The following is a 25,650-nucleotide window of genomic DNA, read 5'->3' as shown; positions in this document are numbered from 1 at the left end:
CAATTTATCGAAGCTCTGCCATCTTCGTCGCTCCTCCAGCTGGTCGCGAACTGAACGAGACGAGATCGCTAGCCTAACTCGTGGGTGGAAGGAGGACGGACGACGCGTATACAACGCAACGATATAAATTGATTAGGCTTGTGGACCGAGCACGGCCGGTAGTTTCGTTCGAGCCAGCTCGGCTGCGATCGTGGATAGAAAAATCCTGGGAACGAGACCCTCGGCACAAGAGGCCCGAGAGCAAGCCAATGAAAATAAAAAGGATGTCAGATTGCCGCGGCGTCGGAAGTTACGGATTAAGTTAGGAAGTAGACAGTTAATGTCGCTTCGGAGAGAGACAGACGGACGGACGGACGAACTGTGAAAGAGAGCGAGAGAGAATGAGAGAGAAACGGAGATCGTTCAGCGTGTATAGGATACATTGGACAAACTGTGTTCGTTCGTTCATTGGTTCGATCGCTGGCAACGCCATTGAAAAATTGCTACCACGCCACGCGGATGTTTTTACGCTCCGAAGCAGATTTCGTTTCGGCTGCGCAACTTCGAACCGAAGATTCTCGTTCTCTGCGAGAATTGGCCAAAATATCGATATCTGAAGCTTGATTCTTCTTAAGCATTTTTCTTGCAAGGATTTTTCAGTTGTACATTGTTCTTTTACGGTACATGGCACTGTCTTTCAGGTTGTCACTATCTTCGTTGCCGTTAGGTGTACTTCATCCTCGTCTCAATGGAAATCTAGTATTGAAACAAACTAGAACAGGAGAGGTGTGGCGGTGAAATTTCGTTCACCTATTCCTTGAGGTTGTCACAGGGATATCCACGTCATTGTTAACCGTTTCGAAAGCGAATTACTTTGTCAGAAATACAAAAAATTCAAGTTTCATGTTCACCTGTAACACCTATCAATCTCGTAACAATATTATATCATCGGAGAATTTAATTATAAATATTTGCTTACGGTTCTAATAAAATCATCTACACAATAATATATAAAAGAATGGCAGTATCCTTCAAGAGGTTAATTTTACAAGCATTTCACCTTCATCAAGAGAGGTATCAACGATCGAACTTCACCTACCTGTCTTTCAGATTGTCACGGAGCAATCATGCCAACGTTTTTTCATAAACAAGTTCCCAAGTATATCAAAAGAACAGTGAAAGAATCAGAAGATATACTGTACGAAATGGAAGTTCAACAAGGAAAGGGAACGTGGAGCACGCCAAACATTTCCACGAGCCTTAATAGCCAGCGTTACGGACAATGGCCGTGTATTGACCTTTGGGGGTGGGTGAGATGGCGATATTACGTCTGAGAGATGGAACCTTGACCCTAGAGCGAAGGCTGTTTGGGTGGACTGGTCCCGCACCAGACACTTCCGCGTTCCGTATTATCGCACCGTGTATGCCGATTAAAATTCATTTCCAACTACGTGTCATCGTTGAAACTTTCTCGGCAATTCCGTTCCCTTCTAATCATATCTGATTGCATTAACTATACAATACTCCGTTCTAATATGCATCCGCTGAAATACTTGGAGACTTCTAAAAAAATACATTTATATTTGTTTAAATCAAGGGAGTAATGAACTAAAACTAAAACAGAATTTGTTCTACAATTTTTCCTCCTTGAAATAAACAGAGTTACCTTAAAATCTGCAAATCTACTATACACACGATAAAGTTCGCTTTCCCAGTCAATTTTCTCCCTTTCATCTGGTATCAGTGCGGAAGGTCGAAGAGGGTAGAAAAACGAACCATTACTCGAGAATACTGACGCAGTGAGTCCACGTGTGTCGTTCTACCATTTTTTTTTCACAAATAACTTCGTTTATTGCCGAGAGGTCCTATTAGTCATCGGTGAACAAAAGGAAAGGTCGACGGAGCGAAGTCGATGTCGTACGATGACGGTCATCGTTGACTAGAATTTCAGTTCTCGGGTATATACTTTTTGTGCTTCTGGTTTACGTTGACCTGGGAACCATCTGATTTACGACTCGAGGGTACTTTCGACCGTGTGCAGAATTTGAACGTTGGCCTCACTATATCATAAATTTTATTTGTTTATTATATGCGCATTTGTATCGACGATGTATGCTGTGCATATATAAAATCTAACAAAAATTTAACCTAAATAGAAATTTATTTTACTTTGCAAATATTATAATATGAACTTTACTGTCAATATTTCTTTATATTATTGCATACTGTTGCACTTTGTAGTTCCTTGCACGTTCAAATTTTTTGTAAACGCATAAAAATTCGCAGTCTAGTAATTTGTTTTTACATAAATTTTCATTCAGATAATTTTCCCCGCTCCTGAAACACGATTCATCCCCTTACTCCTCCAGGATAATTTGTACCGTTCCCCAGGGATCGCTAGCGTTCCTCGCGTGGACTCACAGATACGCGTGCATCTTCGGTGAAAGAAGCGAGGGCGGACAGTGGAGGGCGCGGGAGGACGAGAGACGCCGTGATAAAGTAGAAACTCGCGGAACCCTCGATTGTGGAAAGGCCCTCGCCGAATGGGAGCGGGCGTTGCAAGGGGTGGTGTTACGATTGTTGGCAGGGTCGGGGACACAGCTGTCTGCGTCAGAGAAAATCCATTCCATTTCCGATATCAGGGTCATAAGACCAAAGCGAATCGGCCGTCCAGGATCTCCCTGCGACCCTTTAAAGATATTCTGCATCGACACGTGGTAAATCGGCCACTGGTAACGTCACAGTTTTCATATTTTTTTTTTTTTTTTTTGGTAAACCGACACGTGTTTTCTACCTGAACGAGACGGTCGTCTCGTGTTGCACTGGCCGCTTTCGAGCAGAAATCCAACTTTCACGCGACGGTTGTCGTTGCTGCTTCGCAATGGCGACCAGATAATAGCGATGGAACTCGTCGATACACTCTGTTACTCTTGAATGCTCTTGAACACGAGTTTAGTCTCGCTATTGAGTCAAATTGATCAACTCCATAGGAAAAAAGTAGGGAGAATCAATGTTACAAAGGGTGCGTTAACATTTAATACAGTGCAACGTGAGTATTTCGTCCCAGATTTTTTTCGACTCGTATAAACTTTACATTAAGATAATTTTCGCTATAAATCACAGTTTCCTAACCAGAACGCAAAACGAATACAAATGAAATTCATCGTACAGTTCTGTCACTTCAAACCGGTGCAGCTATCGCGACTTGAAGGTACGCGACGGATCCACGCGTCGTCCATTGCCCGATCTGTGGAACCCAGCACCAGAGGATCGCGCAAGAGGGAAACTAGAAGGTAACGAGGAGGGGAGGAGCAGGATAGGGACGAAAGGGACACCCTCGGATCCAGGGGGAGGATAACTGACCTAACCCGTGTCTGTTTCGACGCTCTAGCAGCGGGCGGCGTTAAGTGTAATAGAATGCAACGTGAGGGCGTCCTTGGTACCCTCCTCCCTCCCTCGTCCCATCGTCTCGTAGCATCCCTCTGTATTAAGATATCAAATAGCCAAATCCGAAGTCCCCTCTCCAGATGTCATGTGCCCGAGCACGAGCCACCGACGGGACGGAGTCCTACCCTTTTCTGCTGGTAATGTATCGCTTGCCCTCGCAGCCCCTGAAGGAACTCGGGAACACGGGGGTGGGTTTCGGGATCATGAATAAAATCCCTCCTAGAGGGTCGAAGCTGAGATGTCCCCCCCCCCCTCGTACCCCCGTCTCCTGGCCCAGAAGGCCATCCTTGCACTCTGGAAACAATAACATGACCACGTGGACTGGCGCAGGTCAGAGATGGACCAAATTATTAGCTGGATAGAAACTCCGAATGATGAATGAAAATTTCATTCTCTGGGCAATTAATGCTCGTCGCGGTCTTGGTTGTTCTGCTCTGTCGTGTGTGTTGTGACGATAGTTTACAGGTTCCAAAATGGAGAAGAAGGCATAAAGATGAAGAGGATTAAGACTTACTACAAGGTCTATGAATAATTTTCGTTGTGGGCAAATACATTTTTGCGCATAGATAATAACCTATCAAACGTTATAAAAATTACCTTCGCTATCCTAATATAGAAAATGCGAATACTCCTCATTTTAAAAGATATATTTTCACACGACGATAACTAGGCATTTCACAGGATTATAGTGTAGCCGTTGAATTAATACATGATTTAATACATCGAGTCGCGTATGATGAAAAATGCCCAAGCGTGAGTCACGCGATAAAAACAGGAGAAAATGAATAGAAAAGCATAGCAGCCGAGGCGACTCGGTCGCGCGTCTCGCGATGGTGTGCGCCGCTCGAATAAAGAAATTACAGACGAGGTGCGTGCACCAGGTTCGCCGTGTATAATACCTCGTGCAGAAAAACAGGGCATTAAGTATTCCCCTGCTGCTTTAAAAGCACGGTTACATCAATTAGTTACACCTGCTCGCGGCGTCGCGCGTTCGTTTCCACGCGGACTCCCAGGCACCGTGAAAATGGCGCGCGACGTTAGGCGAAACTCCGATCTAGATGAAAACGTCGAAGAACGAAGGATAGATAAACACGATTACACGAAACTTATCTGTACTCCCTTTCCCTTTTCTCCCTTTCTCAGAATGTTATAGGACCATTTTTGCCCCAAATTAAATTCCTTTAAAAACAAACCACCTGTGCAGTAAGTATCCAATTTTCCAGAACCACCTTCAGACTCATTTATCATATTCTCAAGCGTTGAGTATTCCACGCATCTGTATATCACGACTTGTAGGAAATTCTGTAATTGCTAGCTTGCATAAATTTCCCGCCCATCGCCTTCGATCGACGATGGCGAAAAACACACACGTTGCGGCGCTATATATCGGTATATTCATCGTTTCGAAGATTCGCTCTGCAATTCAGGGAAAATATACGTGTTCCGCGAAAGGGGAGAGAGTCGAGTTGAAAAGACGTCTGTTTAAGGTCTGGGATTAATAAGCAGTGGGATATATAACAAGCCCTCCTCGACCTGACGACCTTCCAACCTTGTCCATGGGAAAAACACCGGGCCAGATATTGCTGGCCATTGTAGGGGCCGCCTGAGAAACTGAAGAAGGTAAACCGCGGCCGTCATAGAAACGCGATTAACGAACCAGACAAGAAAATCGCCACCTCCTTAGGCGACTTACGGCCGACATGACCGCTACGAATGTCGGCGAATGGCTTGTTGGGATCGTGAAAAATTGAAACCGAGTGTATCGAGGTATAGCACATTAAACGTGGACAGAGTCGCTGTAGATTAGTGGCTTGAACGACTTCTTTGTTCTTGGTGGACGTGTGCATCTTGGAGAGTTATTTTCTGTTCAACCCTCGAATCCTTATTATTCGAACAATTACACAGTCTTAATTACCCTCCTCTTATCTAAGGAGTGTGAGGAGTCTTATCTAAAAAGTGTTTCACTCTGTATTTATAAGTATTTTATAGTGAAGCTATTATTACTCCCTATGTGATATTTAGCATATAATAAAATGACTATTGAATATTTCTATTTACATTTAAGTTATGAATGGTCATTCTTTTACGTAATATAATGAAAATAAAAATACCCAAAGCAGACGAGCGTGTAAGTGAGACGGGAGCAAGGTGGATTAAGCAGAAGTTCGTCGGAAAAAGCGTGTATCCTGGTTGTCTGGCGTGGCTGCAATTTCAGGCTTTCAGTGCGTGGATCGCCTGTTCGTGTACGAGTGCACCCTTGTACATGGTGTCACGGGGTTGTATGGAAGCCAGCTGCAAGCCGGCCAACCGAGACGGACTAAGGTCGCGTATACTCGGAAACGTTGTAAAAGTAATTATTAAAGCCGTTACCATGTCGATGCCGCGGCTGTGCGGTCGGCGCATGCAAAATATCGAGGGGCATTTCTGACAGAAAAACAAACCATTGCTATTATTTTTAAAGTTTCTTAGAGTAAATTTGCGCAACTGAAATGTGAGAAACTTTTCACATTTTAAGTCATCGTATTGGATCCGCCATTTTGACTTTTTACATCCTGAGTTCAGATTTGGAATCAGCGATTCCAGAAACCCCTGGATACCAAGATTCATCAAAATTGTTCGAAGGGTACAATAGATAAATTTGCATCTCTTCTAAAGAACTTAGAGGGGCTTTATTTTCAGGAAAAACTACAATGTTTACTACTATTTCTGAGAATTTAGAGGGGTTTTCCTTCCAGGAATTGCTAGACTGCACTGGGCAGTCTTCTTATACTACTTATATTCTTATAAAAGTGTCAATTAAATAGGAAACTCAGGAGTGTTATATTTCGGTATTGAATCGTCCGATTCGGTCTTAACAAAAAGTAAATTGAAGGTCTGAATTTCTATTATCTAATAGATAGGTATTATCATTGCTATATTCTCTTAAACAGTTAATCTTATTTTTTATTATTATTACTTCCATTTGAAGCGTCGTAATTCGGCGTGTAATCGTCCGATTCGATTCAGTCGAGGTTTATGAAAAAGAGTGGACGGCAGCCGAATTGCAATTGCAGTTTTACGACGCAGCTGCAAACCCACCGAAATTGACCTTATCGCGCTCTAACTGCAACTGCCGCGTTACGATGCACTTACGTCTCGTTCACACGGGCTGAATACATCGTAACTGCAATTGCCCTTCTACAATGTAGTTGCTACTTGTTAAGGTAACCGAACGACTGTAACCGGAATGCTCCGATGCAAACACGGCTCCGCGGAGGATGCACAAATTGCGATTCATTTCTCCAGCAACCAAAGAAGTGGCATGTTCACGTGCAATTGGTTGTCGCGCGATGCGGGTGCAATTTGCTGCAAAATTTCGTCGCACCACGGGTGGAACGGTGCACCTGAAGCGCGACCAAGTGGTTAAAGTGGTTAAAATTGCAGGAAGAGTGTAATGGAAAGTTGGTGTTGCCACTGCAATTATATACAATGTTCGAGTTTCAAGTTGAGATGTCACTTTAATTACAATTGAAAGTGCAGCGCTCTCGTGCAATTGCTGTTACGAATCTTGTAAGCCAATTCCAGCTACGGTTGCAGTGTCAGGATGCAATTCGAACTGCAGTTGCAACAGCAATGCACTCAGCAACAGTTTCAATTGTAGAGAATATTCGAGCTGCAGCTTCGGATGCAAATGCTCTTATACAACTGCTGGTTCAATCATCTAATATAATTTGAGTTGCAGTTGCAACAGTAATGCACTCTTGCAATTGCAATACTAATACTCTAATGAATTGAGCATGTGACTCGAGCACAGAAAAATTCACCACCAAAATTCTGTACACACAGTCTACTGCTTCTGGCAAAAGGGCGAAACTCATCAGTTTGAGTCAACGACTCGGAAATAATTGTGGATTATTATTATTGTCTCTTTGGCCTCGGTGAAACCGTTGGACTCATCAGCATGTTTGACTGGCTTAATTCCCGATCAAGGGATGAGATTCCCCCGATCGCCGCGATTCCCTCAGATTATTACGTTCCACGGCGGCCCTCCGATTTCATGATCCGACTGTATCGATACATCGTTCCAGAGACTTACGTAAACGACTCGAGCGGAATTTCGACCTGCTCCACGGCCAAACGGAGATTCCTTTTGCGACGTGGTCAGGATACCTTCCTCATCCCAACAATTTCCAGGATCACACGGTCGGTGTCTTTGTCGGCTTTTTCTAGGATCTGGAATCCTCCACCAATCTCGACGCAAATCTACATTTTCGGACAAAATGTAATACATCGCTTCGTCGACGTCACTTTTGCTGCATTTATTAGGTTCTCTCAAAAGTTTCATTCGTTTTATCAGTTTGTTACAATGTTTTATGTTTCACATTACTGATTTGTACACGATCTATTTTTCTCTATTATCTTCCTTCACCTCCCCGGGAGCATAATGCCATATCTATAAAAAATTTCGAGATGTGTGTCGCGAATGAAACTTCTGAGACAACCTAATATAAATGCCTCTTTGAAAATGAGCGAAACGTTCTCGCTTTCCAACGAAATTTAATCGGTGGAGCAGCAAGCCCATAAACGAGGCCCCGAGGCGTTTACTTTAATTATCAATTTACGCGGAAATAAGGTCGCACATTTATGCCTTCGTGTGCTGAAATTGCCGTCGGGCTAGTGGTCCACATTTTACGTTATTACCCGGTATAGAGGCGGCGCGAGGAGCCGATAAAACGAAATTTTGTTTAACGACGCCGCGTTTCTGGAATGCCGACGCGAAAACGAGGAACGCACGCCGGTTCCAGGCAAAGAGTGCACATGGTACGCTCGATAACCTGTCCCTCGAACGTACCTACCATTTTTAACCGTCGCACTTCTAATGGGTGCAACGGCTCTTTCGAACGCGGCGCGCCGACCATCTGTCGCCCAGTGGATATGCTTTGACGAAATTAAAGTCAGCTGACCGAGAAAGCGGACGTTTTTAACTATCGCCCCGGAATTTCGACAGCGTTCATCATCGTTGCACTCTTTTGTTGTCGAAACGAAGTGGTCGGAATTAGACAAGAAAAATAAAATTTTGTGGCATTTTTTTTTTGAAGGATTGCTAAAGGATTCACTTGTTGCGTGGCGATGGAAATGGAGTTTCGAAGTGGTGAGAATTTTTCACGTAAAACATGATCGTTTTGTAGAAATTTAAAAAATGTAAAAGTCAGAATAGAAGCAATTTTCACTTACTTTGTGACAGTATGTGCCGATACAGAATTTTAAGTTAAAATAACCTTGGAGTTTTAATAATAATTGGGAATGCATTTGCGAAAGGAAAGTTTAAACGCAAACGATCCAATAATGTCGCCAAGTAAATTTAACGCGTGGAGGGGGGGGGGGCCCCCCCAAGTAAATTGGAAAGGGCGATATTGCAATCGCCTTTAATGGCGAGGAAAAAGTTCCGATTTCGTGATTGCGTTTAGAGGAGCGAGAGACGTCGCGGACCCATTGAAATCGACGCATTCGGGGTACGCGTCGCGACGCATTCAACGTTTTTATCGCGACTACCCTCGAATGTGCGCGACACTTTCACAGAATCGCGCCGCGTTGCGAAGAGAATGAAAAGAGCAGACAAAGGGAGTCGCGGGGGATCTCGATGTCGAATTCTTTCATTAGCCGAAGGACCAGTCACGGAAATCCGGGATTTCGGTGTCGTTTTATATTTCACTCGGGCTCCTGCCATCCTCGACCATTTTTTTTTCTGTTTTATTCCATCACACTGCGTTACCTCTTCGAGAGACTGTTCAGAGGCCCCATTTTCCAACAAATTTCAAAGGAGAATTTCATATTTACTCTTCTCGAACATTTTCCATAAGTTCTTATAAAATTAAATAATTGCAGCATAAAATTATTAAATGACTTATTACACCATATGAAAGAGAATGGTAACAATGATTATAATAATTTCACACGCACAAAATGGAGGCAACAGGGTTGATTGGAGAAGAAAAATGTGACTCTGTCCTGACTTGCCTCGTGGCCAGGAGAAATCAGAATTTACCACTTCTTCGGAACGTTACTGTCAACAGAAGCAGATGTCCCGACACTAATCATTTCATCTGAACGAGTCGTGTTTAGTTATAATACTACCATCTTCCTGGGCAAATGTTCGCCGTCGCCGGGACTTTTAGACAAATACAAGGGCCGGCTGCCACCGTGCTGTTTCCTTTCCTTCGTTGTTTGGAAACTCAAAAGTATATACGCATTTTCTGCTTAAATAGGACTTCTACTTAAAACAGGGAGTCGGGCTGGCAACCCTTGAGCTGTTCGACTCTTGAAGGGTCCCACGATTCGTGGCTACATCGGTCCAAAGCCAGACGAACCGAAATAATCACGAAACTTCGCCTGGTTGAGCCCCTAATCAATCGGATGCGTTAATCTTGCTACGAAAAATTCATTATCGCGAAACCCAATCACTTCTTTAGCGTGCTTGTTAAGCGAATTAGGTATCGGTTGCATGTAAAGGAGATATTGATTTTGAAGACTCTGAAATTACTTAATACCCTGTTTTCGGGTAAAATAAATTCAAGCGAACCTTATCCATTATTCCTCGAATAAGAATAAAAATTTACTTTAAATTTCACGTTGCGTTAAAAAAAAACCATTTACATTTCATTGGTTGTCCATAATTCGAATAAAATTGTCCACGTGGATATCATTGCGAAGGGTGGCGTGTCAGCGAACGAGGCGACATTAAAAATCTCTCTTCATCGACGTTCGAGCCTGCTGACGTGTTTCTTATCGACAGCCGTGCATCTCTCGTCTCGAGATATAAGGAAACGTATTTAAGGAATATTTTAATTAACTTATCATCGGGAATCGGTGCCAGCTGCCTGCGAAGCGCGTGCTTCTAATTGCTGATCTAGACTTCAGATGACGATCGGTGCCGTTCGTTCTTTTTCGACTTTTCTGCATTTAATCACGTGAACTTCCTATCGCGACTACCTGCCGTGCACTCCTTCCTCGTATGTCAGAGGGAGGAATGCGAAAATGCGAAAGGACGTCGAGCAAACTTTTTACCCACAGATAGGCTACATCTTTTTTTTCCTTTAAATAATAGATAACGAGTGAAAGCAACGAGCCTATACTTCGACTGACATGTTTATTTTGTAAATTCATACGTGATGCTTTGCAACTTCATTTATTTAGTTTCAATATTTATAGAAGATCGAATCCACGATTCTTGTTTTAATAACTACAAGATTCAAGTATCGCATAACATTGGAGAAAATTTTATTTACGGACGACACTTTCGTCTACTTTTACTTACCAATTTTTATTTTTATTCGAGGTGTAATGGATAAGTTATACAACCCACTTTAAAATTATAAAAATATTTTCACTACCAAGAATCTATGAAATAACTCGCACGATTGGCAGTGTTGGTCAATGTCGTCGTCGAATAGAGCAGAAGAATTAACGCACGATATGAATGTAATATCTCATCGTTGCTATGCGACCGGTACAACGCGCTACGCATTCATCTCGTCACTCCAATAAGCTAATTATACAACGCTTTCGAACACGCGCTTTCTCGTGCATCCGTCCCGTTGGCTTCCGAGGAAAGCATCGAACCGGAGACTTTAAAAAGGGGAGCGGAGCGAATGTAAGATCTCGAGGGATCTTCGATATCGTCCCACAGGAAAGTTCCCCCATTTCTTCGTGGTAATCACTGGCGTAGGTGACGTCGCAAAAAAGACGTGACAATTAAAATCTATTGATTACAGAGGATGCATCGAGGAGGACGCAAGAAGCTGGAGGAGAAAATGTTGGAGAAAAAGAAAAGTGGAAGTACTGATCTGAGCGTAGGTGCCGTTAGTAACGACGAACGTTTTCTTGGTGAAAGAATTGGAAAAAAAAACATTGCCAAGGTTGAGGGATGTGTTAAGAGACAATACTGCTGAAGTATAAGGCCAAGGAATCTTTGTTTCGAGATTGACAACGTGATTGTGTAGCTTTAAATATTTATTTGTGTATACTTAATACCTATGTAAGGGAATTTCTGACTAAATAGGATAGGTAAATTGCTGATTTGTATTCATTTACTGGAAATTAGCAATAATGGATGCACGAAATGATCTAAAAAAACCCACACAGTATGCAATACCGTAAAAAATAAATTTAATTCTTGCAGATACGTTTGCAAAGATTTTATTCGTTGTACACCAATTCTATTGAATTTTATAAAGAGTTCAGTGAACCAACAGTAAGATACTGTTACAAGGGGTGTCTTATTCGACCCTATCGGCAGTTTTCACAATTAAAAGCGAAAAAACGTTGGAAACACCAAACTGACATCAGGAAAAGATTCCAGCGCGGATTTTTTTTTCCTTTCTCAAAAAGAAAGGACAAGTCGACTGAAGTATTCAGATGGGGGGGTGAGGGACAGCTAGTGGGGTAGGCGCGCGTAGATGGTCGTACATAAGGTGCACGAGAAGAGGAGATCCCCGCGCGAGTGAACATCGAGGTCCGAGGCAGGCGGAAAACGTCCCCTTCGCGCGGCACACGCGTGGACGATTATGGTCTAATTCGCTTGTACGCGCATTCCCACCAACCTACCTAGCTTACCTACCAACCTACCTGGCTGCCTCGCATGACGGAACCGTCTTGGCGAGCGAACGAGGAAAAGCGTAATTGTCGGTACATTCGATAAGCGTACGCTCGAAAGATAGGGGTGTGTCCCCTTAATTCCATCTCCCTTTCTCCGTCCCTCCACCCTCTTGCACTCTACACCCTGATTCCTCCTCTCTCTGTCGTTCGTCACCCTCCGTCGTCCCTCTTTCTCCCTCGGACGTTTCTCCCCGTCGATTCGCAGCTTTCTTCTCTTCCCGCGCTTTTCCTCCTTTCAACCCTCCCCCTACCCACCCTCTCGTTCCCTCCCAAGCGTTGCACCTTCATCTGCACCCTCCTCCAACCTCCTCGCTGCCGTTCTCGCGTAAATATCGCGGTTTCTCGGTAAACAGGCGAACGAGGGATAGGTTGAGATGGTGGTAGCGATGGGACCAATCCAGTGACATGGTCGTCACTCGAGGAATTCTCGGCTGACCCTATTCGCAGAAAATTTCTGGACTATTATGGCTTTCAATTTTGAGTAGCAGGTTAAGCGATGCAATTATTTTAGTGAGAAGATTGATTAATGCATGAGTCTACATATTTCGGCGAGCTTCTCTTGTATTTGTTAGGAGCTTGTAAAATGCACGAATCTCTAAATTTGTAAGATCATTTCGTGCATCTATTATAGGATTGCTAAGTGCATGAATTTTTGAAACGATTCGTAAATCTGCTATGGGCTTATAAAATGCTTATGAAATGGGCTTATAAAATGAACTTCTAAATTGGTACGTTTGTCGAAGAGTTGCAAGATGGATGAATTTCAACAATGCATGTTTCTATTATTATAAGACCTTATTTTGAACTAACTTTCCTACCTATTTGAAATATTAATAAATCCAGTCCCACTGAAATTTCATGAAAATGGAGACGTTCGGTTGAGCAAAGTTTCTTGTCAGTCCCATCGCTAGGTGCGTGCACACACGGTTGAATTTGCGATTACGTACGCGCGCAGGGAAGTGTGCGTAGGTGCGGATGCAACCCAGGATCGTTGGGAGAGAGCGAGAGAGAGCTAGGAAGAAGGGTGAAAGCGAGAGAGTAAGGGAAGCAAGGCAAATGTCAATATCGACGATGCATCGCCAAGAGAGCCGCACTTGGGGCGGGAATGAGGGCGTAATTAATCGTCGAAGCAAAGAAATTCTCTCTTTGTCCTTTCCCCGGGACAGGGGTGGCTTTCTTTCCTCTCTTGCGTAACCCCCTGGCTTTCTTTCCTCTCTTTCTCTAGGGCTGGGACTTGTCCAATTATTCGTATTCGACAACTATTTCAGTAGTAGGCATCGTTGTTCATATATTTCACGTGTTTGTAACTGATGCACGAAACATTGCAAATCGAATAATGTTATTCAAGAATATTCGAATATTCATTTAATCGGATGGAATCGTGCATTAATTAAATACTATCGGGACGTGGTTGGTCTTCCAAATGCAATACTAATCTTTGAAACAGCTTGTTGCTATAATGCAGTTTTAATATTTTGTTATGGAAACGACCACTGATACAAAGTGCGAAATAGCATAATAACCTTCAGAATAATGTTGTAGGCATGTTTATATCGTACGTGAACAAACCTACCAGTGTCCTTATACACGTATTTCGATTTTCCCGCAGCAAGTCGGTAAAAAGAAGCGTAATAGCAGCTGCAACAGCAAGCGCCATCTACGAAACTAGTTCGAAGGTAGTACTTCTTTCTGGCAGGTGATAACACAGGTTCCTGCATCGGGCGACTGTCGACAAGGGGTACAAACCTCTTCGTATCTTTTTTAAAAGAGAAAAAAAACTTTTTTTTTAAATTTTCTACATTTGTGTGAAAAATAGCCATGCAATGTTACATGCACCCTGATGTTCTGTATAATTACTCGATACTGTGAAGTATTTTACAAGTTTCGATTATTTTTACCGATTGGGGAAATCGCGCGCTTTTCTCTTGAAGAGACAAGGGAATTCCCAAAAGTGCGCGTGTATCCACCGAGGAATCCCCTGTAACGTTGGTTCCTCACTTACCAACATTTTCTAACCAAATGTTCCTAAACTTGTCAAGACAACGTGTAAATCTCCTTTTTAAAAAAATGATAATTATTAGTGAAATCTATATTTACATCAGAACACTATTACTTAAAACCAGTATTTAGACAAGAATTTCATTTTCGGGTTTTCGCCCCCTTCCTAACAATGACTCATTCGAACCGATGGACATCCACCAACCGAACTCTAAAATTAAAAAGTATAATAGCACCGTATCATGAGGCAGGGATGATTATCGCACCGTGTAATTTTTCCATTTTTAATAAGCACTATCAACCCTCCCGACAATTTCCAGCCAGAACGAATTGTATCGTGTGCTCTACCCCTCGTTCCCCGGACCCCCGAACACCCCTGGAATAATCCATAGCGTTTTGTCGTTGCGGGAATCTAATCTAATACCGCTGGCCCTGGAAGGTTATACTTTTATTAGCGCGTCTATTGGGCTTAACGAGGTCAATTGAGGCGATACGGTTGCCTTGATTTTACGATAGTCCGTCGCCGGGACGATAACGATCCGAATGCTGGGGATCGACGCCGATCTCCTATTTCGATCGACCGCATTTAACATGCATTTCGATTGTGTTTCAGCACCTGTACCATCTGCAAACGGGCGAGGGTGCGTTCAGAGAGAGGGGGAGGGGCCGAGGCAAAGGTGCAACGAGGGTAAGTAACTCCAAGAGTTGTTTTTGTCTTGTCAACCACATGTTGTTTAAAGTACTAACACATTAAAGTACTAAACTAATAACATGGTAATGAATCACATAGATTGCTATGAAAAGTTCTGTGGTTCTTCTTTATAATAATTTTTATCGTGAGATATCCCAAAGTTTGTAAACAACACGATGTTTATCCTGAAATCATGATTTATTCTTTAAATTTAATACCCTATTTACCAACAACGAAAAATTCAAGACAAAAGAGATTGAAAAATTGGAAAGTACCCTCGAGCATACCAAGATAAAACAATAAACGTTCCCATTGGTTTACTCTTTTTAAAGCCCTTTCTCTCCCAAGGCTCGCAATCCTTCCTTTTGGGCGGGAGAATTCAAAGGAGCGCGGCTCGGAGCGCCACGTCGTATTTACGCTCCTCATCTCGTTTCCGGTTGCTCGCTCATGAATTTCTTTTTTCTCTCCTCTCTCCCATTTCTTTATTCCATTTCGACGACCGCCACTTTTTTTTTAAAGCCACTGGCCCTCCCACTTAACCGTCACCTTTCTAATTCTAGAATCGTCGCAACGCGCGAGTAAACCTCTCCGTTTCCCGCCACTCGATCAATCTCCATCTTGGTTTCGAATCCCCAACGCGTTTCGAAAAACGCATCGTTCCTTTCCGTCCTATTTTTAGTGCGGAGAACAGACCATGGATGGCACGACCTGTTCCTAAAGTTACATCTCCTTAAAAACACTCCCGATAATAGTAATTCATACGTTTCGTTCGAAACTGTTCCCTATTGATAGAACTAGTTTATTTTGAATTTTCATCGGGACCTGAAAGCCCGCGAGAAATTGGAGAACCGACATTAAGCGAGGCACGGTATTGATCGAGTTGGGACGCGCCTGTGCAGCACCGCCATGTTTAAAATCCTCCAACTGCAACCGCGATCCACTGTTGCATTTCTCCATCGAACGATATCTCATTTTCGAACCATCCTTCTCAGCCTCCATCTCCTGCTTCTTCCAATTTATCCACGGTCATTTATCCAGCCACACGAAACTCTCGAGCCACTCTCCTTTCATGCGTCGAACTTCTTGACGCCGTTCATTTTTCAACGGGTCTCTCGGCGTGGCTTCCGGTGGAACGTCTTACGACGATTAGCCATTGTACGAAAAGCTTGATAGTCTCATCTGTACGAGATAACTACATTTTCATGGAAGAGAAGTGAAGGCTTCACTATGTTTAATTGTTTTATTTATTTTGAGAAGCAATGCGCGTTATTGAAAGTGCGAAGATTGAGAAGGAGAAATGAAAGGATAAAGTTAGATTTTGACATTTTTATTTTTAGGTTCAGTTACCGATTTAGCAAAGTTTATTTTCCTCTCTGTTGCATTAATCATGTTCCATCTCGAGGGAACTTATTTAAACTAAATTCAAGCTTAATTCTTATATTAGAATAAACAGTATTTTCTTCTGAGAATGCTAAATATTGGTCCCCACTTGTTTATATATACCAAAACTCCCTTTTGGTAGTATTAAAATAGTCACAATAGAAACTGCCTGCATGCGTCGACTGAAATCGCGTTGTTCGGATATTGTAATACAGAAAAATCGGCCCAAGAAGTCTCCAGTCTGGATCGATTCTCGTGTAACCGCGTATTTCATCATCCCCCAACTTTCCTGTGACAAAATTGCACCGCATTGGGGATGCATCGATCGAGCAAGTAATTGGAGGAAAGCTCCTCCGACCGCGCGTTTTCCGGCACCCTCTCCCCTACGAGAAATAAATAATAAAATGCATAGTTACGGTTTTCCCATTTTGCTTGGCAAGTGCATGCATCGTGCCGCTGATTTATACCAGCGTTCGACGAGCTTTTGATACCTTTCGTGGGCGGCGGAGTGTTATCGATCCCTCGAAACAACCGGTGCACACGTGCGCCGACACCTGTGCCGACGCAACGTCTTCGTGACAGAATGCAATTCCGGTTTTTCGCTGTTTCAATTTATATTCATCGGACGATCGATGCCTGCCGTTTGAAACCGAGTCTTGTTTTCTCGAACGGCGCGGCGTACGATAATGGCGCACGCCGGCCTCGCTCGGGCCAATCTTCTTGTTACATTGGGAATTAACCCTTAACCTCTTGAGAAACATTGGCACATACGTTTGCTTTTATATAAAAATTACCGTTATTTACGAGAATAAATCGTTTCAGAATTAAAAAATGTTCACTTTGAAGTGTGTCGAAATCGATGTATTGATAAAAAATGCTTTGATTTGTGTGTAATTTATTTAAAAACCGTTCCTCAAGAGGTTATTCTCTGCTCGTGTAACTCCAGATAATTCAGAATATTGAATACTTATATTTACATAAGAAATATTTTAAGAATATTCTTATGCGTGAAGTCTTTTTACGAAAAATAAAAATTGTTGCACTGGTATTAATTATGAAAATTTATACAATTCGCGTAAGAAACAAAATTAGCTATAAAGTAATGACGTCATCGAGGTGAATTGAAAGTTTGAGCACAATTCTAGTAGGAAAATTGAAGTGACTTTTGCTGCTGCTGTGCATACGACGTCCTTCGATGACTGACTCGACATCCATCGTCCTTGTGGTCGGTCTGAAGAACCATTGCTACGTGGGAATAAAGGAGAAAAAAAGACCGGTTTCTTGCTATTTAAGATGGCAAAGACGTCCTTCGGGAGTCAAAAGCACTTCCAGCTACAAAGAAATCATTGCCGCCACAGTAATGGTCCCATCCGCGACAACTTTTATTAAGCAAATCGTTCTCAGACTTTGACATTCTGTTTTTGTGTTTGCATCTTTTGATTAGATTAGATTAACATAGAGATGATTTCCTAGACAAATACTATTTAAAAGTATTACTCTTGGTTATTGGTAACTAGACCTCAAATTTTTATACATTTATGGTAAATGAAAATTACAAAATATCGACAATAACTTTCAGTTAAGCTTCAATTCTTTATCTGATCGAGATCTGTTAACCTTCTCAAGGACATTCCATTCTATGTTACCACCTCCATCTTTCATTTTCCTTATCAAGAGAGCCCCTAGTAGTTCCCCAGCTCTGCAAACCCTTAATCCGCCCCTAGATCATGTAGAACACAGCGCAAGGATTGAATTATTCGAATAGTCCCCGTTACACATCCGACGGTTCAATTTTTAGCCTAATCACAGTTAAAATCGAGCCGAACGACGCTGTTCTCCGTTCCCGAACGATTCAATCCAAAATCAATGGGACTTTGCGATCCACGGGTTTCAACGCGAGGAGACCGAGCCAGGGGCGGTATCCTGGGTGAAATAATTAGTGCTCTTCCTCGTCCAACTCTCTCTTGTCGAGCCACCCTTTCCCTCTGACTTCATCCCCCGTTCCCCAGTCTCCCCTCTTTTCGACGTCGGCGGCTAAATTGCATTAGACGGGCGAAAGGGGGGGGGGGTGGACGGTGGACGATAGGAGGGTGTCGTTGGCGGCAGAGGTGTCGGAGGTGCACGCCATCTTGGATTCGCGAACAATGTGTCGACCCTCGGAGTTTCCCACAAGCATGAGCCCATTGCTTGATCCCAGGGATAAATTATTAATTTAAAAATCAAGTAACACGGCTCTTTCTTCACTTTCTTCAACGTCAAGTGGTTCTTCTTGAAGGCTATCTTCTAGGGTATCAATGAGTCTTTTATCAGGACTAAACAAATTAACCTTCTAGGCTTCGTATTTAGATTTGTCTTTGTGCCGAGAATAATCATAGAGGAATCCAAAAGTGTAGTTTACGAAATATCATACTATTAAACTCAAGAAATTGACAAAGGAGGATTTAATTAATCTTTCTTCCGAGGAGCCTGTAATATCTACCCAACATACGTTACACTTACATGGTTAATCGGTTTGAGAGTCGAAATGGCCACCCCTTTCGCTACTTTTCTATAGGAAACTGTAATCAGCTCAACTCCAGAAAGGCTTCAATTTTTACAGCGTCTGAGCATGGCGTCCCCTGAGCGCCATTGGGAGCCACGCAGAAGACGAACCTGCCCGCGAATATCGATCTGGCCGCGGTACAAATAAAATGCTAATTCCCTCTCATCTGCTCGCCCAGCTTCCACGGCTCTATTTCCCTTTTTTTCCCTCTTCTCATTCTTTCCCCTCGGCGGGCAATTCGCGGGAGAATCGAGGAGATCGTCGACGTTCACGGGGTTGATCGAGGGTGGAAACGGTCGCAGCTTCGACGCCTGGCGTCGACGTGAACGGGTTGGACGCTGGATCGCTGCCACGGCCAGTTTTCTGGCGCGTTGTTGACGTACACAAAGGAATCGATGGGGTTGGTGGAAGACCCTCAAAAGTGTGGCGACAGTCGAGGCGATTCCTTTTTTGACAGCGAGGGGTTGTCTTTGAATTTGACGGGTGGAAGGTGTATTGATTATATGCGTGTTTCCATTTTCTGGGGAAAGGATAGGGGAAGCTTCAAGGAAAATTACAGATAAAAAGTGATGTTTTCAAACCGACTTTAAAACACGCGCATGATAACCAGCTGTCCCCATATTTTCCTTATTCCCTTGAATATATGGATGGAGAATTTCCGTGTTGATTTTTCCAGAATCGATCCTGAAACGTGGCCTCGATTCCTTTCAGCGCTCTGTGTACACACAGTGGCGAATTCTTCGTGTCCCTCTGCAGGTATATACTTTAGAAAGTGTCCTCGGTTGGCATACTTGTGCACCTTGACGATTTAGTCCATACTATTCTACAGTTTCGCACTAATGATCTAGTTCTTTCCGGGCGTGATGCCAACTGGTCCCTGTTCGCTCATACTACGAATTTTTGCGACCCTCAGCTTTTTACTGATTGCTGTTGCAAACAATTCAAAGAAAGAAGACCTTCTAAATTAATAATACAAAAGAGCGTAATAATTATATTCATATGCGTATACCATTCATACGTATACAAATTCATATACGAGGACCAGAATCTCGAAATGTGTTTTGTCTTCTAATGTGTATTTTATTTTTTATATTTTATACCTTCTTGTATATTTGCACCTGTCACGAATGCCACCAATTGTCATGATAGAACGTCCCCAATTTCCATTAACATCCAAAGCGTGCATTATCGAGGCCTGTCATTAGGTTATTTATGAGGACGTTTAAGCGTTTCTTTCTAAAGAAGGGCCATTAACTGTTACGTGAGGCGAAGTAATAGAAGCGTAGTTACCCGTTGCCTATAATTTTCGTTATTAGGATAATGAAGTTCCGGGGAGGGGGTAGGGGTCGTACAAAATAATCGAGTTAGAACGAACGGTGACATTATTTATGGACCACTTTGCAAGGAACTTTCCGCCCCTCGCCAACTTCCCACACCGCCCACTACCAACGCTTTCCCACCCTCACCCGTTCATTTTCCACGTGCGATTTTTTTTTCCATCGATGGGAAACTACCTCTTCCCGATTAACGAGCTCTTAATTATTGCACGATGGTTGTGCTCGTAACGAAAAGATTGAGCAACGACACGAGAAAGATTCTCACTTTTTCAAAATTACTTTCAGTGAATTTACTTTAGCGAATTCCGAGCTCGCGTTACGCGTGTTCCATAGTCACCGAAAATTGTTGCCCATTGTTCGCTCGTTGCAGTGTTGAAAAGAGTCGTTGAGAGGATAACCTACATATGTTATTACGCGAACGTAAACAGTTTTAATAGGTGCGTGCCGTTCTTTGTTAGATAGTCTTTTGTAGACAGTATTTTCCGTTTGAAACTTTACCAAATTGCAGGTGCTCCATTATCGCAGGTTCGTGGACCTGTTCGTTCAGGATATCAATTTTATAATTATATATAGCCGAAGAAAATTAATGAAATAAAATTTCAAAAATGTGACAAGTGTAATTATTTTATTTGTCAAGACAGTGGATTTTTATTTCTTCGTTTAAAGCTGAGTAGACGATAGCACAGATATTTGGTGAACCTACAAATTATCTTTCATAAGCTTTAAAAAAAAAACCCGAGTACATACTGGTTGCATTTATACATAATTCATTCAATTAATGGAGGAGCACGAAGGAAGGAATTGGGACACGATTTCCGTTCTGGGTCTCGTCTGGGCCTTTGCCTTGTCTTATCTTGACTCGCGGATAAGATAATAGTATTGCCCTCTTATTTTCCACTGCACAAGTTGAGATAAAGATTCTCGTTACTTACGTGGCCTGAAATGTTCTCCGATACTCCGGCATAATGTAAGAGACTCGTATTAAAAGCAACTATATTAAAACTGTTTTGCGGCCACTTTATGGAGGCTCGTTAACTTCCTCTTTTGACCGTGAACAGTTATGAATCATGGCCAATTAATTGCTCTATAAAAGGATTTCAAATTCTTAAAGATACAAAGAGTTACAGTTTTAATTAAAATTACCAAGATGGTTTCCAATGATAAAGAAGACCACGGGGTTGAATTAATTTTGATAAAACGATAGAAATCGGAATTTAGTAGAAAATTTGGAACACTCATTCCTTGAGGAAAACCCCCGAGTATTCCTTTAGGAGCATGATCGATGAAGTCCACGGTGACGTTACCATTCCTGCTTCTCTTATCACTAGACAACACGAATAAATATTTACTTTGCGATATAACAAGGAACATGCCACGTTATGTTTATATTATTACATAAATCTTGCTCGACTTGTTCGATAGGTAACATTGTAATACATTCATAGTTTCAGAATCACTTGATTTATTTACCGCTTATATAAGAGTGACGCTGCTGTTTTTCTCCTTAACGTTGATTAATACACATAACATCGGCAAACAAGAGTCATTATTTCACAAAAAATAAAAAGTGCGCGTAGCTAACACAGACGTCCAATACGACCAGTTTCAGGAACTGGTGAAGATAAGTTTGTAACAACCCGAGAGACAAAGTTTGTAACAACCTGAAGAACATTACCGAACTTCACGTTTCCTCCAGGAAAGACAGTTCGCGAACTTGGCGTATTTTCCACAGAATATTTACGATATGCAATTTTTAACTTGCATCATACCTAAACAAATCTTCTTCGCGTAACAGAAGAACATTTTCGATCATGCTACCACATGTGCAAGAAGAGAAGCATGAAGATGTGGAGTGCTGAAAACTCTTGAATGTCAATCCATCAAAATTTGTTTGAATACAAACGTCCTATAGAGATTTACTTGCTACGTTTATACAGTTAAATACTAATCAACAAAATAATTTCCATCATTTTCTAACATTTTTAGCCAGCGTAAACGCAGTTGTTCGATTCCATTTTTAAAAAAGTTCTTAGAATTTTCATTAAAATACTTTTCCAAGTCGGAGACATTTTGATTACTTTTCGGTCCCCCTACCATTTCCATAATATAAATTACAAAGGAAAACATGTTCTTCGTCATCTCCTCTTTCAAAAATTCGTCTCGAGAGACGAAGTTGTGCCGATCTATGCATGCAGGAAGGCGTGGGACATCGCGATCCGTTTTCCCCAGGAAATAATAACGTCCACGTTAACCGAGGTAGCAATTTCGGTCTAGGCCAGGCGCATTTACCGAAGATATCCTGGATATTGTGAGAGGCGTGTTAAGCGACCGAGGAAGCCAGCAATTGAGGGAATCTCGAAGGCTAACCGCGATTACCTCGAGTGGCAGAGGTGATTTGGCAAACGCGGAAGCTCGGCCGCGGGTAGGGGAACTTTAGCTTCCTTGAAAGGAGCGCCGTGGACAGGGAAGCTTCCGGAGAGGTCAGAAGGGCGTTATTCAGCGCCCGTAACGCGCTCAGCAACAAGTTGCAGCGACGTTAATAAACGAACCCTCGAGGAGCCATTTTGCCCTCTGTTAGACGTCCACCGCGACCTCCGACCGCAGCGATTCCTCCGTTCTAAGAGCTCCTCGGAAACGGGACCATTTGCCAAAACCCCATGCACGGTACTCGATGAAAGTCAACCGTAACCAAACTGTTCGACCAATCTAAAGTAGGCAACCTGTAGTAAGAATTGATGTAACATTTCACTGACTCTTGTGAACGAACCTCTCCTGGAGATTGGAACCAAAGTAGTATTATCCATTCGTAGAATTCGAGCCTCGATCGTATGTGAGTATTGTTCGTACCGAAATCGTTCTTCTATAGGAATATATTATATTTAAATATATTATAGTACCAGATTATTAAGACACAATTTGTGTTACACGAGTTACAGGATCTCAAAGGGAAGCGAAGGAAGTTGAAGTTCACCTCAGGTCATCTTCCGCCTCGCCCTAACTTCGTTCCGGCGTGAAATTTCCGTGCGATATTCAGCATGCATAATACTAGACGCTATATAGTTACAAAAAATGTGAACAAAAAATCGATTTCGTTGACCCCGAAATGAGAGAATAACCCCCCAACGGAGCGTCGAGTGATCGCGACGCGAATCGACGAGCCGTGGAAAGGGAACGAAGGCAAGTTACACACCTAATTGACCGTTATGGACACGATCGCTGATGCAATCGAGTCGCCTTGATGAGCCGGAACAATTAAAATATCGATGTCGCGATACAGAGAGCGGTTCTTTTGCTCGACCATGTTTTATTTGCACGGTGGAGTCGGCGCAGGCTTGTTCGATCGGTTAACACGATCTGACAAGGGATGGCAGTCTCTTAACCCTTCGATTATTGCTGAAAATTTTGATTTAAATGAAACTTTATTATTGAAACTAAAAGATTTATCATCGAACTGGATCAGGGAGACTGGTAAACTATCGAGCAATGGACTACTGCATATAATAGGATCCAAAGCAGGATTTATTAGATGACGTTATCGCAACCTATTCAGGCCGAAAATAAATAACTGTTCAATCGAATAAACGTAACGAACAAATACCTATGTACCGTTTCCGTTCAGGTATTAGTTGAATAAATGTTTGCCCATCGTTGGGCAACGGTAGCTGCGACGACAATGGCGAACGAAGACAGACATTGTGGCCACGATGCAATGGTAGAAGAGAGAGTTTCGTACGCGTCATCCTAACTGGAGGTGACTGCACGAATCACGGTGGAGGATGGCTGGGGTCAGGGGAGAACCTACCTGACTCCACTGGGGAATCGTTCGTATATCGGAAGAAACGAAAAGCGGCGGGGGTGGAACAGTAGCGTAACACCAGAGAGCCGTGGAACGGCTCCCCACCTGGTGGGATTAATTCGATGCTCGTTTAAAAGTTTGGGATCAATGATAGGACCCGAATGGCAGACGAATCTGAATAGGACGTTCGAAGAGTGGAGAACCTAACTGTGGAATTACAGGATTGGCTTAACGGAGATTTTGCTCTTGATGGGTATGTTGCAGTCAGTAGATCACGAGTGTCTTAGGAACTGAGCACTCTTGAAAGTTTGGGATCGATTCTAGACCTGATGATGGGCAGTCGAAGTTGAATGAATCTCGATGGTCCATCAGACGATCAGAGAATGGGGGAATTCTAGGCTCCAGTTACAAGATTGATTTAACAGAGATTCTATGCTCGATGGAGATGTTGCATTTAATAGATCACGGAGTGTCCTAGAAACTGAACACTCTCGAAAGTTTGATATCGATTCGAGACCTAACATCGAGGATTGAATCTGAGTAGATCTTGACGATTCATCAGGCATTCGGACTCAACGGAACTCCAAATGTATGCAGGATTAATTCACCAACGATTCCGTACTCGATGGACACCGTGGTCAACCCCCTGCGACCTATGAATCGTGAAGTCCGCTCGCAGAGAATCGTGGAACTCTATAGTCGATTCAATTATAGGATTCACCGAACAGCCGTTCGACCCCGGATACTTCGTTTACTGGTTGACTGCCCTAACCAATCGTGCTACCCAGATCACCAGCGGACTTTTTCCTAATCCTAATAATCGTGGTAGCTGGTACCCGTACTTTTTTATTGTCAGCTATGCACCCATCTGGAACTAGGATCTGAAGGATAAGCTTGGTAGCGTTTGAACTTCAAACCAAGTTCAAACTTTTAACTTGGTCACTCCTGAAACTTAAGTTACTAGATGATCAGTCAATCAACTGATCGTACATGGGACCTCTGATGAGGCTCAGGAAGCTCGCAGGCCTGAGATCACCTGAACGACCGATATCCCAAGGACCTAACTAACGTTCCCAGGTGTTTCTACCCATCGTTTCCTACCGGCATGACATTCGCCCCCGTCGATGACAACGATACATTTCGCGAGGGCATCGTTTCCTTCGCTAGGGCTCCACGTTGGTAGCTTCTCGGTGGGGGTCGCGCAGCGACGTGGCGCGGGGCATCGTGCGCGATACAGAAAGGAGAAAGCCACGAGAGTGGGAGCGACAGAGACAGGTAAAACGCGTGGGAGGCAAAAGGGGAAACGTGGAGAGGACAAAAAGGGACGGGGAAAACGTGAGAGTGGGAGAAATGGAAATACGGAAAGGGAGACTGTGCGAGGGAACCGAACAGGAGGAAAAACGGAGGAATGAATGACTGACAGAGACAGTGTCACGGATAAAGAGAACTACGAGGTGGGGATGGCAGCAGCGAGGGCAAAAGGAGGTGAGGGGAAAGGTTGCATCGCGAGGGGGCACGAGCATTTCCGAGCCGTGGCGAAGAAACAGCGCGGAGGCGCGCACTTGACGCTGGATAACTTCGAAGGGACTATGCTGAGGAATGAACCGCTATTGGATCGACTCGTTTGGCCATCAACCGGTCGCTATCTTCGAGAAACAACTGTTGGGGGACCAGGGCGATGGAAATAGAAACGGAAGAAAGATGTCTCGGTACCCAAGATGCTCGCGGCCAGACCTAACCGCCGGTCATGGTCCCGCGTCGTCGGGAGTCAGTGACCCGCGACGGGTCGCGTATTGGCCTTCAAAATCCTCGGGACGATCACTTTCGTCATCGACGATCCCCCCCA

At 43.2% G+C, this 25,650-nt stretch overlaps 1 protein-coding gene across 6 annotated transcripts in view; it reads left to right on the top strand.

The window, feature by feature from the left end:
• Window positions 1-25,650, top strand: part of LOC128884676 (methylcytosine dioxygenase TET-like) — a 117,517-nt gene that overhangs the window by 50,224 nt on the left and 41,643 nt on the right. For all 6 annotated transcript variants that reach the window (XM_054138205.1, XM_054138206.1, XM_054138203.1 and 3 more), the window contains one exon: window positions 14,672-14,746. In XM_054138205.1, the coding sequence (XP_053994180.1) occupies window positions 14,672-14,746 (75 nt within the window). The remainder of the gene's footprint in view (window positions 1-14,671; window positions 14,747-25,650) is intronic.

The sequence above is a fragment of the Hylaeus volcanicus genome, chromosome 2 (genome assembly GCF_026283585.1).
Source record: "Hylaeus volcanicus isolate JK05 chromosome 2, UHH_iyHylVolc1.0_haploid, whole genome shotgun sequence".
Lineage (NCBI taxonomy): Eukaryota > Metazoa > Arthropoda > Insecta > Hymenoptera > Colletidae > Hylaeus > Hylaeus volcanicus.
Note: the sequence above shows the minus strand (reverse complement) of the source record. Positions and strands in the feature narration are given on the sequence as shown.